Genomic DNA, 19,651 nt, shown 5'->3' with positions numbered 1-19,651 from the left:
TTAAATCCGGGTTCCACCCTCACAGCTCTGAGTTAGAAGTCAAAGCTTTGGCTGACACATGCTCTAAACAGGTTATTACTTTTTCTTAACTTTGGCACCAAAACCATGATATTTATTTATCTAAAGGGAAACATAAATTCTATTTCCCATCCATCATTGTAAGTTAGTTGTTAGGATAAAAGAAGAAGTTAAATTAAAAGTTAAGAAATGTTCCTTAATCAAGTTCATTGAGTCAGAAAGCAGAATGGTGGTTGCCAAGGGCTGGGAGGGAAGAGAGAATAGAGTTAATGTTTAATGCCTACAGAGCTTCAGTTTTGCAAGTTGAAAAGAGTTCTGGGGATCTGGTTGCACAAGAGTGTCAATGTACTTAACATTACTGAACTATATACTTGAAAATTGTTAAAATGCTAAGTTTGTGTTATACGTATTTTACCACAGTTTAAAAAGCCCCATCAAAATATTCTTTCCAGCTAGGCACAGTGGCTCACGCCTGTAATCCCAGCACTTTGGGAGGCCGAGCAGGGTGGATCACCTGAGGTCAGGAATTCGAGAACAGCCTAGCCAATGTGGTGAAACCCCATCTCTACTAAAAATACAAAAAATTAGCCAGGTGTGGTGGCACGTGCTTGTAATCCCAACTACTCGGGAAGCTGAGGCAGGAGAATCACTTGAACCCAGGAGGCGGAGGTTGCAGTGAGCCAATGTATGCGTGACTGTACTCCAGCCTGGGCAACAGAGCAAGACTCTGCCTCAAAAAAAAATTCTTTCCAAGTCAAAATATTCCCATGTGCAATAATATATTTTCAAAATTAAGTCATGTACATTCTTGAGTTCTCACCATTTAAATTGTTCAATTCCATCTTTGATTTTGAAGGGATTACTTTTTAACTTTTTCTTTGTTTGCAAGCTTTGTTTTCAAGGACTGCAACTTATTATTAAAGCTTCAACAACAAAAAGGAAGAGAAATGTTCAACATTAGATGGTAGCAAATACCTCAAATTCTCTAACAACAGCAGCAAAACCTGGATTTTTCTTGCACTGTTCATCCAGCAAGGCTATATTCTTATCAAATTCTTTGATGTATGTGGAATACATTTTTAGATATGGTCCCTTCTTTACAAAGATATCAGCAATTCTTTGTTGTTCAGTCCTATGGATAGAGAAGAGATACACAAAAAAATATAAAGAGAGAGTGATGAACATATCCAATGATAAGCAGAGTCCACATCTAAGCCATCAACTTACCTTTTTTTCGCTTCTTGTAAGACATACCTCAAAATGCCTACTTTTCACCATTTCCACTGCCACCATCCCATCTTGCCTGGACTCTCACTGGTCTCCCTGCTTCCATTCTTGCCCTCTCCAAACCATTCTTCAACACAAGGAGAGAGTCTTAAAAAATGTTTGTCATGGCTGGGTGTGGTGGCTCATACCTGTAATCCCAGCACTTTGGGAGCCGAGGCGGGCAGATCACCAGAGGTTAGGAGCTCCAGACCAGCCTGACCAACATGGAGAAACCCAGTCTCTACTAAAAATACAAAATTAGTCAGGCATGGTGGTGCATGCCTGTAATCCCAGCTACTTGGGAGGCCGAGTCAGGAGAATTGTTTGAACCCGGGAGGGGGAGGTTGCAGTGAGCCGAGATCGCGCCACTGCACTCCAGCCTGGGCAACAGAGCGAGATTCCATCTCAAAAATAAATAAATAAATAAATAACTCACTCCTTGGACGGGCATGGTGGCTCATGCCTGTAATCCCAGCACTTTGGGAGGCTGAGATGGGCAGATTACTTCTGATCAGGAGTTTGAGACCAGCCTGGCCAACATGGTGAAACCCTATCTCTACTAAAAATACAAATATTAGCTGGGCATGGTGGCAGGCACCTGTAATCCTAGGTACTCGGGAGGCTGAGGCAGGAGAATCGCTTGAACCCGGTAGGTGGAGGTTGCAGCGAGCTGAGATTGCGCCCACTACACTCCAGCCTAGGCGACACAGTGAGACGCTGTCTCAAAAAAAAAAAAAAAGAAAAAAACCCCAAACTCCTTACCTGGCATACAAAGGCCTGACCTTTCTGACCCCTGTCACACTTCTCTTCCTCTTCCCCATTTCTCTCCCACCACACTGGCCTTCTTTATCTTCTTTGGAGACATGGAATTCATTTCCACTATGCAGACTTCCACTAATGGTTCTACATGCCTGGAAATATAGAACCCTGGCTGGTTCCTCCTTTTCTTTCAGGTATCACTGTAAATATGCCACCTTCACAGAGGGCTTTCCCTGACCACCCAAGCTTCATTCGCTACCACAGCGTCCTATTTCAGGTCTCTGCAACTCAGAAACTGCTTCTGGTAGTTTTCTTGTCTATTTATCTGGTCCTTCCCCTATTAAATGTCTGCTCCATGAAAGCAGGATGTCTGTTTTGTGCACTGTGATATCCTCTGCATACTCAGAGCACAGACTAGCACACAGTAGATATGCAAACTTTCTTGAATGTGAAAATAAAATATTTCATCAATTGTTGTTAAAAGCCAATGGAAAAATGTTATTTCAGAAAGTCAACTAACACCAAAGAATATGTATTGACTTAAACCCTAAGAGAAAAATATTTTAATAAATAGAAAATTAGGCTGGGTGCAGTGGCTCATGCCTGTAATCCTAGCACTTTGGGAGGCTGAGGCGAGAGGATCACTTGAGCCCAGGAGCACAACACCACCCAGGGAAACACAGGGCAACCTGTCTCTACAAAAAATTAAAAAAATTAGCCAGGCGTGGTGGGGCATGCCTGCAGTCCCAGCTACTTGAGTGGCTGAGGTGGAAGGATCACTTAAGCCCGGGGAAGTCAAGGCTGCAGTGAGCCATGGTCACACCACTGAACTCTGGCCTGGACAAGAGAGTGAAACTCTGTCTCAAAAAAAAAAAAAAAAAAAAAATCGGAAGCAAATAAGCCCTAATTTTTTTTTTTTTTTTTAAATTTAAAACAAGAAAAAAAAAAAGATTTGTTTTTTAGTAGAGACAAGGTTTCACCAATGTTGGCCAGGCTGGTCTCAAACTCCTGACCTCAGCTTATCTGCCTGCCTCGGCCTGCCAAAATACTGGGATTAAAGGTGTGAGCCACAGCGCCTGGCCAGTTATATTTTACTTCTATCATGACTTTTTTTTTTTTTTTAAAGGAGTCTCGCTCTGTCACCCAGAATGGAGTGCAGTGGCACAATCTCGGCTCACTGCAGCCTCCGCCTCCCAGTTCAGCCTTCTGAGTAGTTGGGATTACAGGCAGGTGCCACCATGTCTGGCTAATTTTTGTATGTTTACTAGAGACGAGGTTTTGCCATGTTGGCTAGGCTGGTCTCGAGCTCCTGACCTCAACTGATCCACCCGCCTCAGCCTCCCAAAGTGCTGGGATTACAGGCGTGAGCCACCGCGCTCAGCCTATCATGACCTTTAAAGACTACATTTTAGTCATTTCTCAGTCCTTAATTGTGTGTTAATTTATACTTAGGCTACAGCTATGTATTAATTGCTTATCTGCCATATTTACCCAACATATAGAGGCAAAATATTTCCAAAACAAGCAGAGGTATTTTTCTGGTTTATATATAAAGAAAGTTTAGAGAAATTTTGAACATGAAAATAGGCGATACTATTTTCTTATTCTAATCATGTTGTGTTCCCCATGGTCTTCAACAGTAAATTCAATCCTCCTACACCAATCTTTCTACATTATTTCCACAGAAGTCACCAACACCTCTGCGTACTTATTTTCTTCAGCCTAGTGGAAGTAGCTTCCAATACTAACCTTTTGGTACTCTTTTCCTATTCTTAAATCTACAGCTTCTACAAGGATGTCATACATATATAAATTTGCCTTTCTTTGGGAGGCCAAGGCGGATCACCTGAGGTCAGGAGTTAGAGACTAGCCTGGCCAATATGATGAAACCCTGCCTCTACTAAAAATACAAAAATTAGCCAGGCATGGTGGCATGCGCCTGTAATCCCAGCTACGTAGGAGGCTGAGACAGAAGAATCACTTGAACCTGGGAGGCAGAGGTTGCAGTGAGCTGCGATCGTGCCATTGCACTCCAGCCTGGGCAACCAGAGTGAAACTCCATCTTGAAAGAAAAAAAATTGCCTTTCCAAAACAACCATCCTATTATTTCAGTGAACGGCCTCTTTTCCAAAACTGGAAAGGGAGTTTTATGACCTGCAGCTCCAGAAGGTAAATAAAACATTTAGAAACTATTCCATTGTGAATATAGCATATAGCATCTATCTACACTGAATCTCAAAAATCTTGATTGCCCAAGTTCACCTATAGAAATTTAAATTGGCTGCATCTTGCTTCTGAGGCAGCATTACCAAAGATTTTTTTAAAATAATAGTATTGAGCTTGGTGTGCCAAGGTTGTGAATTCTGGGCCATTGAAAATAATCAATCTGGTCAGGCATGGTGGCTCACACCTGTAATCCCAGCACTTTAGGAGGCCGAGGCAGGCAGATCACCTGAGGTCAGGAGTTCGAGACCAGCCTGGCCAACATGGTGACACCTCATCTCTACTAAAAATACAACAAATTAGAAAGGCGTGGTGGCACGTGCCTATAATCCCAGCTACTCGGGAGGCTGAGGCAGAAGAAACACTGGAACCCGGGAGGCAGGGGTTGCAGTGAGCCGAGATCGTGCCACTGCACTCCAGCCTGGGCGACAGAATGAGAATCTATCTCAAAAACAAAAAACAAACAAAACAAAATCAATCTATGGGTAACTGCAAAGACAATATATTCAAACAACTCAATGTAATGAACAATATATCTCTGTCACATGTGGGGCCCTTATGGCTTCATCTAAAATTGGAAACACTAGGAAAATCTGAAAACAGTCCATTTTTACCAGTGCAACATTCTTTCCTCCAGTTCCTTCAGGAGATCCCGGTTGAGCTCATACAGCTGAGGCAAGTAGTATAGGATCTGATTTAGAATCCGGTCCTCAATCACTGGTTTCCCAAGTTGCCTGGAAGCATGAGCTACTGCATCCCGGAAATCCTATTACAGTCCAGAGAAGGAAAAACAATACACACACAAGTAACTTGATAACAAGCTTTTATCCTCAGTCCCCCTCTTCCCTAAAATGATACAGATTGCACAGCTGTATTTCTCATGCAGAATTACAAATCTAAAGTACCCCCTTCCTCCTACCCCACTCACCTAGATAGGAAATTAAAAATAAAAAGTAGCGGCTGAGACGATTATTTGATTTTCAAACATACTATATCATATTTATCTTAAACCTTTTAGTTTGATCTCTAAACTTAGCAATTATACTAAGCGAGTGTCTGGAAATTGTAACGCAATTCTAAATAGTCTTTAGAATTATTCCAATACCATCAATATAAACACAATCCATTTATTTTAAAAGTTCCCAGGAGCTCTTAGCTAATTTTATTCTGGATTTAAGAGTCCCACTGTCCACTTTCAGTCATCATTTCCCAACAACTGGAGCATCCTAGGTGAGGCATGTGGAGAGAGGCACATGTTGTGGGTCTCCCTCTGTCGTCCAGGATGGAGTGCAGTGGCCCAATCTCAGCTCATGGCAACTTCCCGAGTAGCTGGGACTATAGGCGCGTGCCACCATGCCAGGCTCATTTTTTTTTTTGAGATGGAGTCTTGCACTGTCACCCAGGCTGGAGTACAGTGGCGCGATCTTGGCTCCCAGGTTCATGCGATTCTCCTGCCTCAGCCTCCCGAGTAGCTGGGATTACAGGTGCCCACCACCATGCCCAACTCATTTTTTGTATGTTTTTAGTAGAGACGGTGTTTCACCATGTTGGCCAGGCTGGTCTCGAATTCCTGACCTTATGATTCGCTCGCCTCAGCCTCCCAAAGTGCTGGGATTACAGGTGTGACCCACTGCACCCAGCCCATTTTTCTATTTTTTGTAGAGACGAGGTTTCACCTTGTTGCCCAGGCTGGTCTTGAACTCCTAAGCTCAAGCAATCCTCCCACTAGGGCCTCCCAAAGTGCTGTGATTATAGGCATGAGCCAACGTGCCTGGCAGACACATGCCTGATAATCAGAATCCTGGATCCAAGCCCTTGCTCCTTATTTACTGTGTTTCCTTGGGCCAGCCTGATTTTCCTCATCTGCTAAATGAGTATAATATTAGTTATGGACTTTAATTAGATATTGCACATAAAACTTTTTTTGCAATGCAGCTGGCACACAGAATAAATGAAACATTTTAACTCTGGACCTGAAATTCTCCCCTCCCTCTTGTCAACCTCTCAATAAATTCACCAGGGTTTACACTTTTCACAAATAAGAATCTTTCTCTTCACCTATTATTTTTCATTTAGTGTTCTCTAGACTATCTGTACTATGTTTTAATATAGGTCAATATCACCGCACCCTATTACTCCAGAGGACTTGGAAAGGGTGGGGTAGGAGATAAGTATTTGCCTAGATTTCATTGTCCCCTAAGGGTGGGCCTCAAGATATAAGTAAAACAGAGCGAAATCTGTTCCACAGTCCTGAGGATTCAAAAACAAAGATTTTTTCCTTTTTAGAAACAGCAGTTTTAATTAAAATCTGAAAGCAAAGTTTGGGTAAATGACTAATAGGCCTTATCTTTCCTTACCTTTATTTCCAACTGCTTTCCCTTCAGGGATTTACCAGGCAAATGAAATCAACCAAAAAAGATACTGTTCCTTCCACTGATCCTTTCAACATCTGCCCCTAACATACATATATTACCCATGAGGTTTTTTTTTTTTAAACTCTGGACAGCCAAAAACCTCACAGATAACAGATAATATATGAAAGGATCCTTTTTCTAAAGGATAGCTATTTTGAAGAAGTCCAATCCTCTTATGCTTAATCAATGCTAAAAAACCCTTCACTTAGGACTCAGTACCTGGGACTAAGTTTATTGATCCAACAGTCACATCAGCCCAAAGGAGCCAACTACTCATACCAGTAACTAAAGGACTAACCTGTATACCTAATTAGTATCACATAAAATAAGAGTATTTAATTCTCATAGTATTATAAGCTCTAATCCAGAAAACCACTCAGAACATCTCCAGAAACCAAGTGGATATCAGCCAAATTTCACCTCCCAACAGCTTGCTTCAATCAGCACTCACATTTACTAAAAGAAAATAGAGCCACTTAACACTTTTGAAAATCATTAGGCTGTCTGCTATCAGGCAGGGCTATAGAATACATTTACACATCATGAATAATGTATTCAAAGCAGAATAATTAAACATCCTCTATGGTTATCTTTTTTGCTTTTGTTTTGACCAGTTTAGTGATTAATACAATTTGGATGCAAGAATTCCTTGCTCAGCAAAGCAATAAGTGCCACCCTTTCTTCTGGTGGAGTAAGTGATGACTATATTTGTCTCCTGGCAGCAGGATAACTTTTGTTTCCCAGTTGGAAGGTATTTCCTCTGCCATGACAGTGACAGTGATGTTAGCTGCTAAGTAACTTAAGGAGCCAGTTTGACACAGCTTTTGCCAGACCCTGCATTCCATATGTCTGCCACCATTGCCAAAAAGGGAACTTGTTTATTTAAGACGCATTTAACAGAGACCAGCCAAATACAAACTGAACTGACCAGTGAGATGGCTGCCTCTAAATGGAGGCCCTTGTCACACACCAGGCAAAACTCTGCTTTTCCCAGTACTACTGGATGTTTTTAGGCAGCTCAGAATGGACTGATGGCCCACAATGTTTTCTTTTAAATTATACGCAGTATGTCAGAATAAAATAGAAATTTAATAATTAAAATAGCAGAAGTACACTTAATAAAGGCTATAAGAATTTTAAGAGTATATATCCATGAAACCCAGAGAGTTACTTTTTTTTTTTTTGAGACAGAGTTTTTCACTCTGGTTGCCCAGGCTGGAGTGCAATGGCATGATCTCAGCTGACCACAACCTCTGCTTCCTGGATTCAAGCAATTCTCCTGCCTCAGCCTCCTGAGTAGCTGGGATTACAGGCATGTGCCACCACACCTGGCTAATTTTGTATTTTTAGTAGAGACAGAGTTACAGAGTTTCTCCATGTTGGTCAGGCTGGTCTCGAACTCCCAACCTCAGGTGATTCACCTGCCTCAGCCTCCCAAAGTGCTGGGATTATAGGTGTGAGCCACGGTGCCCAGCTTACTTTTTTTTTTTTTTTTTTTGAGAAAGAGTTTCACTCTTCTTGCCCAGGCCGGAGTGCAGTGGTGCAATCTCAGCTCACTGCAACCTCCACCTCCTGAGTTCAAGTGATTTCTCCTGCCTCAGCCTCCCAAGTAGCTGGGATTACAGGCGCTTGCCACCACGCCCGGCTAATTTTTGTATGTTTAGTAGATACGGGGATTTCACCATGTTGGCCAGCTGGTCTCGAACTCCTGACCTCAGGTGATCTACCCGCCTCAGCCTCTGAAAGTGCTGGGGTTACAGGCGTGAGCCACCGCACCCGGCCTTTTTTTTTTTTTTTTTGAGACAGAGTCTTGCTCTGTAGTCCAGGCTAGAGTGCAGTGGTGTGATCTCAGCTCACTGCAACCTCCAACTCCCAGGTTCAAGCCATTCTCTTGCCTCATCTCCTGAGTAGCTGGGATTATAGGTGTGTGCCACCACATTTGGCTAATTTTTTGTATTTTTAGTAGAGATAGGGTTTCACCATGTTAGCCAGACTGGTTTTGAACTCCTGGCCTCAAGTGATCTGCCTGTCTCAGCTTCCCAAAGTGTTGGGATTACAGGCGTGAGCCATCGTGCCCAACCAGAGAATTACATATTCTAAGTAAGCACTCGACAAAGATTCTGTACTAGTCAGGTTCCTGAATCTTTTCTTAGGCCCATCTGTGCACTTTCTTGTAAAATCCAGTTTTAGCAAGAACTTCCCACCCTTGATATTGTTCGGGTCCTTCATCCTCTACCATTGCCCAGGTGATGTATGATCACCCTGGCTGGTCCGTCTTCAGCAAGAATCCTCTTAAGTTGGTTTAGCCAGAATCTCCCTTGCTCCTGAAGTTTCTTGTTAGTAATTTTCCATCCACTAACTCCCACTTTGCTCCTCCTTGGCTATAAATTCCCACTTGCCCATAATATATTTGGAGTTGAGCCCAATCTCTCTCCACTACTGCAAAATCCCATTGCAGTGGTCCCTATGCCTATTGTTTTTTGTTTTTGAGATGGAGTTTTGCTCTGTCGCCCAGGCTGGAGTGTGGTACGATCTCAGCTCACTGCAACCTCCGCCTCTTGGGTTCAAGCGATTCTCCTGCCTCAGCCTCCTGAGTAGCTGGGATTACAGGCATATGCCACCACGCCTAGCTAATTTTTGTATTTTTAGTAGATACGGGGTTTCACCAGGTTGGCCAGACTGGTCTCGAACTCCTGACCTCAAGTGAACCACCCACCTTAGCCTCCCAAAGTGCTGGGATTACAGGCATGAGCCACTGCACCAGGCCCCCTATGCCTACTGTGATAGTCCTGAATAAAGCCTGCCATACTGTGCTTTTGCTTCAACAAGTGTCATTGAATAACTGGGTTCCACTCCCAATTATGGCCTCCATAACCACATGCAGCAGCCCTGGCCCCATTCTCTTTTTTTTTTTTTTTTTGAGACGGAGTCTCGCTCTGTCGCCCAGGCTGGAGTTCAGTGGCGCAATCTCGGCTCACTGCAAGCTCCACCTCCCGGGTTCACGCCATTCTCCTGCCTCAGCCTCTCCGAGTAGCTGGGACTACAGGCGCCCGCCACCACGCCCGGCTAATTTTTTGCATTTTTAGTAGAGACGGGGTTTCACCGTGGTTTCACCGTGGTCTTGATCTCCTGACCTCGTGATCCGCCCGCCTCGGCCTCCCAGAGTGCTGGGATTACAAGCGTGAGCCACCGCGCCCGGCCGCCCTGGCCCCATTCTCATTCCCTCACCTCTTGTGCCACCATTTCCTGACAGCTGTGTGCTACAGCCCCAATGCCAGATGTAACTAATTCACACAGGAACCACACGCAGAATCTTTAACTTCTCAGCTCTTCATGAACCTCAGCCATTGCAAAAACTGGTGCCACTGGGAGGAGGTGACATCTTTTTTTTTTTATAAAAGGATTATTACAACATACGTCTGGTTATTTTTCTAAATGTTAACAACCAGGATAATTTGGGAAAGTGTGATGACACTTAAAAGCCAGAGGCAAAGCTATTTTGAGGCAGAAGAATCTAAATTCACCAACACCTCCTTGATGAAATCGGTGAGGATGCAAGACAGCAGGATTAGCTCTTCAAAAGTTAGATCCAGAGTTTAATTTTTCACACTGGAAAAGCTGGGTAAATAAAATATTAAAATAGTGGGGGGAGGAGTTAAGAGTGTGAAAACGTTAGTTAGCTATAGAGTTTGTTAGCATCAAGTACCTAGACTTCATCCTTACAACAAAACCTACCAAAGATTCTGCATGCAAAATTGAACCACCTACACTGTAGTTTCTGGTCATAATAACCAAATGCTTGTTTAATGTGGAATTTGTAGAGCTAGAAATGGGCCTCTGAATTATGAAGCATATGATAATATTATTCTTACTAATTCCCCAAAACCTACAAATCAGAATCAGATTAACTTTAAGTTGATCTTTAATTCTTTTGAGATATTAACATACCAGCTTTGACAGCTCGAATCACTTAGGGAAGACCTAAGCAAAAAATAAATGCAAATAAAATCAAGTATGAGCATCTGAGGCAATGAAGCACAAAACAGATGGCCTTGTTTATGGGGTCAGGCTTTATATCTCCAGCACCAACGAGGGGTATGTGACTTAATTACCAGCTGTCCTGACCCAGCTGCCTGACCTCAGGGCATTACTGAACTACTGTCATGACACAGTGAATTACAAAGACCAAACGAACATACGGACAGACATGGAGCTCTATAAGGTTCCCTGTCCTCATGAAGGACACCAGGAATCACTTCACTTTAAGCAAAAGCAAAGCAGCTGTGGAGGTCAAAGTGCTATGATAAATATGCAGAAATGAGTGTGAAACTATGGAGTAAAAGTAGAGGTGGGAAAGTCCCCACATTAACCATCTGACTTTGTTTTTAAAATGAAAATATTTTCCCAATGAAATTATTCTTCCCTCTCTATATGCAGACCCAGTGATACGGTATATAATCATCAGTGGTGCATAATCATCAATGCAAAACTGTAGAAAACATAACTGAAAGCAATCTTTTATGTCTAGTTTCCAATCTCCTTTAATAACACTAACAAGTAATCATCATAATAACTCTAAGTGACCAAGATCTAGCTTCATTTTCATCTTTAGAAGATGAAAAACAAGTTTCTCTGGTTTCCAGGGCAACTAAAAGAATTCTGAAAGCAAGCTAATATATCCAAAGATACACTATATCCTATACAGCATAGTAGAGATTTCAAGTAATAATTTTCAATCAGTTGCTAAAGAACAACTAAGTACAAGGGCTCAGACAGACCAGACTTCAAAGTCTGGTTTTCCTATTAAGTAATGGGTTATTTTTGACAGTTAGCTTACTTTCTTCATTGAAAAAAACAGGAATAACATCTATTTGATAGGGCTGTTATGAGGATTAAAACAGATAATTGATGTAACATAGCATGCTGCAAGGAACATAGACAGCACTTAATAGAGCACCATTTATTTAACTAAAGGAGATTCGGTTAAGTTAAATGATCAGATGAACATCATTTAAGATCCACAAGTCATCTTCCCTCCCTCTCTCCACAAGTCCCTGAAGGCTTGGAAAGAGAGCTGTGAAACAGAGGCATCTAAAGAGAAGGAAATACCAAACCAAGGTAGGGAAAACACCTCAGCAGCAAAACAAAGGTACTCTGAACAATGAGCTTCATTCAGTGAAGGACAGTTCTCATGTGAAAGAAGCTGCTCCAGAGTGAAGGTTTGGTAGCCATGTCAACAGAAGCTAGAGAAAGATTCTTTACAACTAAAGAAAAAATGCTGAAAATGCTTCACAAGACTCAAAAGTCAGGGTGTATTCAGTAAAACAGCATGAAGTGATTTTAACATGGAAAAAAAAATGAGAACTGAGAAAGTCTTCTATTCCTTTTACAATGCGAAAAAAAAAAAAAAGATCTATTTAGTAACAGACATCAGGATGCCTAGGGTAGCCCTGCCTCTGGCTCTATGGATTTTATTGAGTCTCTCAAATTTTCAAGTGGATGTACGTCTCCACCTAAAGAAATTAGTGAAGCAAAGATGCTTCATTACTAATACTATATAGCCAGTCCATCTTTGTCTAAAAAAACCCCTTCCAAATATATATATAATATATAGTATATAACTATATATTATATACTATTCTGAAAGCAAGCTAATACATCCAAAGATACACTATATCCTATACAGCATAATAGAGATTTCAAGTAATAATTTTCTTGAAATATAATATATATAGTATATAATATATAGCATATATAATATATAGTATATATTATATAATATATTGCATATATTATATAATATATAGAATATAGTATATTACATAATATAGCATATATAATATATAGTATATTATATAGTTTTATATAGTATTATATATAATATATAGTATAATATATATAATATATAGTATTATATATAATATATATAAGAATCCCTTGAGCCTAGGAGTTCAAAACTGCAGTGAGCTGACTGCACCACTGCACTCTAGCATGGATGACACAGCAAACTCTTTTACCAAAAAAAAAAAAAAAAAAGACAATATTTTGTCACCCTAACAAACTTGTTGAGTGTCAAGCTTATTGTCATTTCATATAAATTATAATGTTTGATAAATAAGTGACTATATATAGTATATGGTATATAATACTATATAATATATAGTAATCTATTATATAATATATAGTATATATACTATATAATGTATATAATATATAGTATATATACTATATATAATGTCTATAATATATAATAGATTGCTATACTATATATTATATACACTACACTATATAATTATATATAATATATAGTATATTATATATACTATATATCATACTATATATTATATAGTATATATACTATATATTTTATGTATACACACACACACACACACACACACACACACACACACTTTTTTTTTTTTTTGAGACGGAGTTTCACTCTTGTTGCCCAGGCTGGAGTGCAGTGGTGCAATCTCGACTCACTGCAACCTCTGCCTCCTGGGTTCAAGTGATTCTCCTGCCTCAGCCTCCTGAGTAGCTGGGATTACAGACATGCGCCACCACGCCCGGCTAATTTTTGTATTTTTAGTAGAGACGGGGTTTCTCCATGTTGGTCAGGCTGGTCTCGAACTCCCAACCTCAGGTGATCCACCTGCCCTGGCCTCCCAAGGTGCTGGGATTACAGGCATGAGCCACCGTACCCGGCCCAAATATTTTTTTAAATGCAGACTATTTGTACATTTACATAATATTTTTATAGAGATACTTACTAAGGCTAGCTCCCATCAGAGAGCAAATAAGGCAACCAAAAACCTTCCTATTAACTTGTACTTAATTATATCAGATGTCTACAGTGTGGTGGGGATGTTCAGGGCAGAGCAGCAAATATACAAGAAATTCATTTTGAAAAGCCACTTATTTATCAAACTTATAATTTATATGAAATGACAATAAGCTTGACACTCAACAAATTTGTTAGGGTGACAAAATATTGTCCTTTTTTTTTGGAAAAAGGGTTTGCTGTGTCATCCATGCTAGAGTGCAGTGGTACAATCAGCTCACTGCAGTTTGGAACTCCTAGGCTCAAGGGATTCTTCTGGCTCAGCCTCCTGAGTAGGTGGGATTATAGGTGTGTGCTACCCATGCCTAGCTTTGTCCTATCATTAAAAAAAGAAAATCTATTACAAAAGAGAACTGGCTGGGCATAGTGGCTCATGCCTCTAATTCCAGAACTTTGGGAGGCCGAAGTGGGCAGATTGCTCAGGAGTTCGAGACCAGCCTGGGCAATATGGCTAAAACCCATCTCCACTAAAAATACAACAAATTAGCCTGGCGTGGTGGATGCCTGTGGTCCCAGCTACTTAGGAGGCTGAGATGGGAGGATCGCTTGAGCCCAGGAGGTAGAGGTTGCAGTGAGTGGAAATTGTGCCACCACACTCCAGCCTGGGTGACAGAGTGAGACCCCGAGTCATTAAAAAAAAAAAAAGGAGAGAGAGAGGAAGAGAGAACTTACCAATATTACCAATATAGCCAAAAGTCAACGTGAGAAACTATTCACAGGGAAATATTTTCTCAAAAGAAATTAGCAATGTTAAGAATTCTTTTGGAATTTCCAAAGCTAGAGATTTTTCACATAGGAATCAGGCCCCTATTTTTGTTTTGTTTTGTTTTGAGACAGAGTCTTGATCTGTCACCCATGTTGGAGTGCAGTGGTACCATCTCGGCTCACTGCAACCTCTACCTCCTGGGTTCAAGTGATTCTCCTGCCTCAACCTCCCGAGTAGCTAGGACTACAGGCATGCCACCACACCTGGCTAATTTTTGTATTTTAGTGGAGATGGGGTTTCGCCATGTTGGCCAGGCTGGTTTCGAACTCCTGACCTCAGGTGATCTACCCGCTTCAGCCTCCCATAGTGCTGGGATTACAGTCATGAGCCACCACACCAGGCCAGGCCCCTGGGTTTCTCTTGGACCAAGTGCAGAGCACAGGTAATCATTTAGTGAATGTGAATCATCCCTAAGTGTAACCTACTTTTCATGTTCATATGTATCCATTCAAAGAAAACCTGAAAATAATGATAGTGTTTGCCAAGACTTAAATGGATGTATATTTGGTGAACCTTTCATTTCTCCACAATTAAGCCTAATTTATGATGTTAATAATTACACCACATAAACTGTCACTTCAACTCCTTTTTTCATTGTTTCATCTACGTTTTCCTTTTGTTTTACCCCTCTCTTGAGTCTTAATATCTTGCCTAAATATAATTGAAATAAAGTAACACTAAAAGCACTTTAACTGTCAATGCATAATGAAACTTGTGAAAACCTGCAAGGACAAAGGAGTGCATGAGAAAAATGAATATGCACCCAGACACATATCATAATTCTTTCCTAACAAGTCTGTTCAAGTTGACAATTATAGGCTGGCTGCACTGGCTCCTGTCAGTAATCCCAGCACTTTAGGAGGCCAAGGCAGGCTGATCACTTGAGCTCGTGAGTTTGAGATCAGCCTGGGTAACATGTTGAAACCCCATCTCTACAAAAATTACAAAATTTAGCTGGGCATGGCGGTGAGTGCCTGTAGTCCCAGCTGCTCAGGAGCCTGAGGTAGGAGAATTGCCTGAGCCCAGGAGGTTGAAAGGCTGCAGTGAGCTAAGATCGCACCACTGCACTCTAGCCTGGGCAACAGAATGAAACGCTCTCTGAAACCAAAAAAACAAAAAAAAGTTGACCATTTAAAAAACGGAAAATAGAACTAAAACTTAGTTGTAAAAATGTCGATTTCTAATCTCTCCTAAATGGAGGTGGTAAAAGGAAAAATAGTAACAAAATTGTCTATTTCAAGTCTGTTTCTGGGAGCTTATTTAGGTAGGAGAAAAACACTTTTGGACAATGATAATGATACTCTTCATGTATTGCTAATGCAAAACTCTAATAGCAAGTATCTTCAGCAAATGCCTAAGAAAATATATTATCACCTTAAAAACTGTTATGAAGACATAAAGTTTGAAGACTTTGGACATATAGCTACTAAGACTCTTTCAGAAATCATGTTATCTACATATATGAAATACATACATTTTAGAAAATATCTATCATTAAGTTAGTAATGCTGAAAATTTCTAGGGGTAGGGAAAGTACAAAAGGGAATAGTCTTAGACTTCAAGAAAATATTAGCAGATACTTACAATGTGCAAAAGTTTTAACACATCCACAAACCTGTAAAAAACAACAATGAAAAAATGTTTTAAATGTGCCAATGGGGGGAAAACAGTCTTCTGAATTGTAAACTAGATACCTACACTTTCTCTGAGCTCATGATCTCCTTGGCAATATGATGAACTTTACTTTTCACTCCATTATCTTCATCCTGTGGATAAGAGCACATTTAGCACGAACTCATAAAAGAATAATGAAGATCAGCTATGAGCTAGTCAGACATGAATTTTAACTCGGATACTTGTAAGTTTCCTACTAGCACACAGTTCATACTATATAACATTTCAAATGGCAAACGTGGAGAATTGGATGAGGGATAAACCAATGTCACAGGAGTAGCTGAGAGCAATCAGTAATCTTCACTGTCATCAGCTGGATTGATGAACTGCCCTGAGTAGCTCCAGAACCTTGCTGGGACGCAACCATCAGTGGTTCAAAATGGAAGTCACAAACTAAAAAGGCTACAGGGGAAGTGGCCCCTTACAGATAGATATCAGAAGAAGACTCCTTTGGGTGCGTACAAATAATTTAAGAATTTGGCCGGGTGCAGTGGCTCACGCCTGTAATCCCAACACTTTGGGAGGCTGAGGCGGGTGGATCACCTGAGGTTGGGAGTTCAAGACCAGCCTGACCAACATGGAGAAACCCCGACTCCATTAAAAATACAAAATTAGCCGGGCATGGTGTCTCATGCCTGTAATCCCAGCTGCTCGGAGGCTGAGGCAGGAGAATTGCTTGAACCCAGAAGGCAGAGGTTGCGGTGAGCCGAGATCGCGCCATTGCACTACAGCCTGGGCAACAAGGATGAAACTCCGTTTCAAAAACAAAAACAAACAAACAAAAAGAATTAGTTAATATCCAATGGAATGTATATGAGAACTTCACCATAAGTAAAGGTATTTTAACTCACAACTTTAGTCTGAACAGGGCTCTTCTTCAATCTATAACAAATATAAGTCAAAATTATAGTCACAGGCTCTCCGAATTTCCTTAAAATCCCTTTTAGATATATGCTTAGAGAGTCAAGGCAGTTTTATGCTAAGGAGCTGAAATGAAATTCGTGTGTGTGTGTGTGTGTGTGAGAGAGAGAGAGAGACGGAGTCTGGCTCTGCTGCCCAGGCTGGAGTGCAGTGGTGTGATCTCAGCTCACTGCAACCTCTACCTGCCAGGTTTGAGAGATTCTCCTGCCTCAGCCTCCCGAGTAACTGGGACTACAGGTGCGTGCCATCACGCCTGGCTGATTTTTTTGTATTTTTAGTAGAGACGGGGTTTCACCATGTTAGCCAGGATGGTCTCGATCTCCTGACCTTGTGATCTGCCCACCTTGGCCTCCCAAAGTGTTGGGATTACAGGTGTGAGCCACCGTGCCCAGCCATGAAATTCTTTTATTATGGACTACTTTGTATAAAAATTAAATGCCCTAGCAGGAACAAAAAAAATGTGCATCTTTAACAAAATAATAATAAAGATGACTCAAAAAGAGGTCTCAGTATTTAGGTGAATTTGTTGTTGTTGTTTTCAATAAAATATCGAGAGCTGGATTTAGTTCCAGGGAAATCAGAGAAAAGGAGAGAAGCTTCTCTCCATTTATGTTCCAGTTCAAGATCAGAACACTACAGTTCCACAGTAAAGACCAAAAAGAGTAAATAAGGAACAAGCAAGTATAAATTTCAGATATTACACCTACGGTGAAAATGATGACTACTGACATTAAAAGGAAAATGCTTGGATGTTTCTTTGAAGAAATGTCAGACCTGGTTTTGGAAAGAGATCTCTTTGCATTCTCGTAGGCACTGGCAACACCAGGACACGGTTATTTTGTGCTGACCAGGGTGCAGCTGGACAAGGCAATGACATGATAAACATTAAAAATGACTATGACAGTCCAGCAGTCATTCATTAATGAAATGCCACAGGAAAAAAAAATACGGTAGCAACTTCTCTCTAAAGTAGTCTTCTTTTTAACATTGGAATCATGGATCTAGCAGATCTGCTTCCCCGAGACTCACTGTGATGGATCACATGACTATGTTAGTTCTTCATTTGGGAAAATTTTTTTTTCTTTTTTCTTTTTAAGTTTCTGTATACAACACTGAGGGAAAAAACTTTTTTCAACTGCTTCCAGAATTTCAGTGTCACAACCAAGGTATAAAAATAGACGCAGGTTTAACAATGAAACCCTTCTGAAAACTACATTTTAATAAATTTTAAAAAATATGACTATATACGTTCCATACATACACCGAAACCCTTTTATTCGTTACTTTATTAAAGCATGGGTGATGTTCAAGTGAATAAATGGGGGAGAGGATTCCTCAAGGTTTTATAGTATGTTAAAATTTAGATTTTTAAAAACTGTAATCAGGCCGGGCGCACTGGCTCACACCTGTAATTCCAGCACTTTGGCAGGCCAAGGCAGGTGGGTCACCTGAGGTCAGGAGTTGGAGACCAGCCTGACTAACAAGGGGAAACCCCGTCTCTACTAAAAATACAAAAAATTAGCTGGGTGTGGTGGCGCATGCCTGTAGTCCCAGCTACTCAGGAGGCTGAGGCAGGAGAATCGCTTGAACCTGGGAGGTGGAGGTTGCAGTGAGCCAAGATGGTGCCACTGCACTCCAGCCTGGGCAAGAAGAGTGAAACTGTCTCAAAACAAAACAAAAAACAAAAAAAAAACACTGCGATCACTTCTATGCTCACAAGAAGTCAGAGAACTATAGGGGAAAGTTTTATTTTTGCATTCATTCTTTTTATTACATTGAGAACCATTAGAATCATAAATAGTAGTTAGTCATTAGAGTGAACGAAGTCAAACACATGGACTATATAAAGTGAGAGTTGGACCAAGAGCACAGTCCCAAAGAACATTCACTTAAAATAGAGATTTGCCAAGACTCAAAGTTGACTATTTGTTGTGGGAAGTCAGGAACCCCAAACGGAGGGACCGGCCAAAGCCATGGCAGAAGAACATAAATTGTGAAGATTTCATGGATATTTATTAGTTCCCCAAAATTAATACTTTTGTAATTTCTTATGCCTGTCTTTATTGCAATCTCTGAACATAAATTGTGAAGATTTCATGGACACTTATCACTTCCCCAATCAATACCCTTGTGATTTCCTATGCCTGTCTTTACTTTAATCTCTTAATCCTGTCATCTTTGTAAACTGAGGAGGATGTATGTCACCTCAGGACCCTGTGTTGATTGTGTTAACTGCACAAATTGTAGAGCATGTATGTTTGAACAATATAAAATCTGGGCACCTAGAAAAAAGAACAGGATAACAGCAATGTTCAGGGAACAAGAGAGATAACCTTAAACTCTGACCGCAGGTGAGCTGAGCAGAACAGGGCCGTATTTCTCTTCTTTCAAAAGCAAATGGGAGAAATATCGCTGAATTCTTTTTCTCAGCAAGGAACATCCCTGAGAAAGAGAATGCGTCCCTGAGGGTAGGCCTCTGAAATGGCCGCTTCGGGGGGCGGCCGTCTTTTATGGTCGAGCTGTAGGGATGAAATAAGCCCCAGTCTCCCATAGTGCTCCCAGGCTTATTAGGACGAGGAAATTCCCGCCTAATAAATTTTTGGTCAGACTGGTTGTCTGCTCTCAAACCCTGTCTCCTGATAAGATGTTATCAATGACAATGTGTGCCCGAAACTTCATTAGCAATTTTAATTTCACCCTGGTCCTGTGATCTCGCCCTGCCTCCATTTGCCTTGTGATATTCTATTACCTTGAGAAGCATGTGATCTC

General features: G+C 40.9%; 1 protein-coding gene across 1 annotated transcript in view; it reads right to left on the bottom strand.

The window, feature by feature from the left end:
• FGD6 (FYVE, RhoGEF and PH domain containing 6) overlaps positions 1-19,651 on the bottom strand; it is a 140,287-nt gene that overhangs the window by 58,669 nt on the left and 61,967 nt on the right. The window contains exons 4-7 of the mRNA XM_030819830.1: positions 15,986-16,053; positions 15,872-15,902; positions 4,881-5,032; positions 994-1,150 (exon numbers count right to left, since the gene is read on the bottom strand). Of these exons, the coding sequence (XP_030675690.1) occupies positions 994-1,150; positions 4,881-5,032; positions 15,872-15,902; positions 15,986-16,053 (408 nt within the window). The remainder of the gene's footprint in view (positions 1-993; positions 1,151-4,880; positions 5,033-15,871; positions 15,903-15,985; positions 16,054-19,651) is intronic.

Source organism: Nomascus leucogenys, chromosome 10 (genome assembly GCF_006542625.1).
Source record: "Nomascus leucogenys isolate Asia chromosome 10, Asia_NLE_v1, whole genome shotgun sequence".
NCBI lineage: Eukaryota > Metazoa > Chordata > Mammalia > Primates > Hylobatidae > Nomascus > Nomascus leucogenys.
This window is presented reverse-complemented; position numbering and strand designations above follow the sequence as displayed.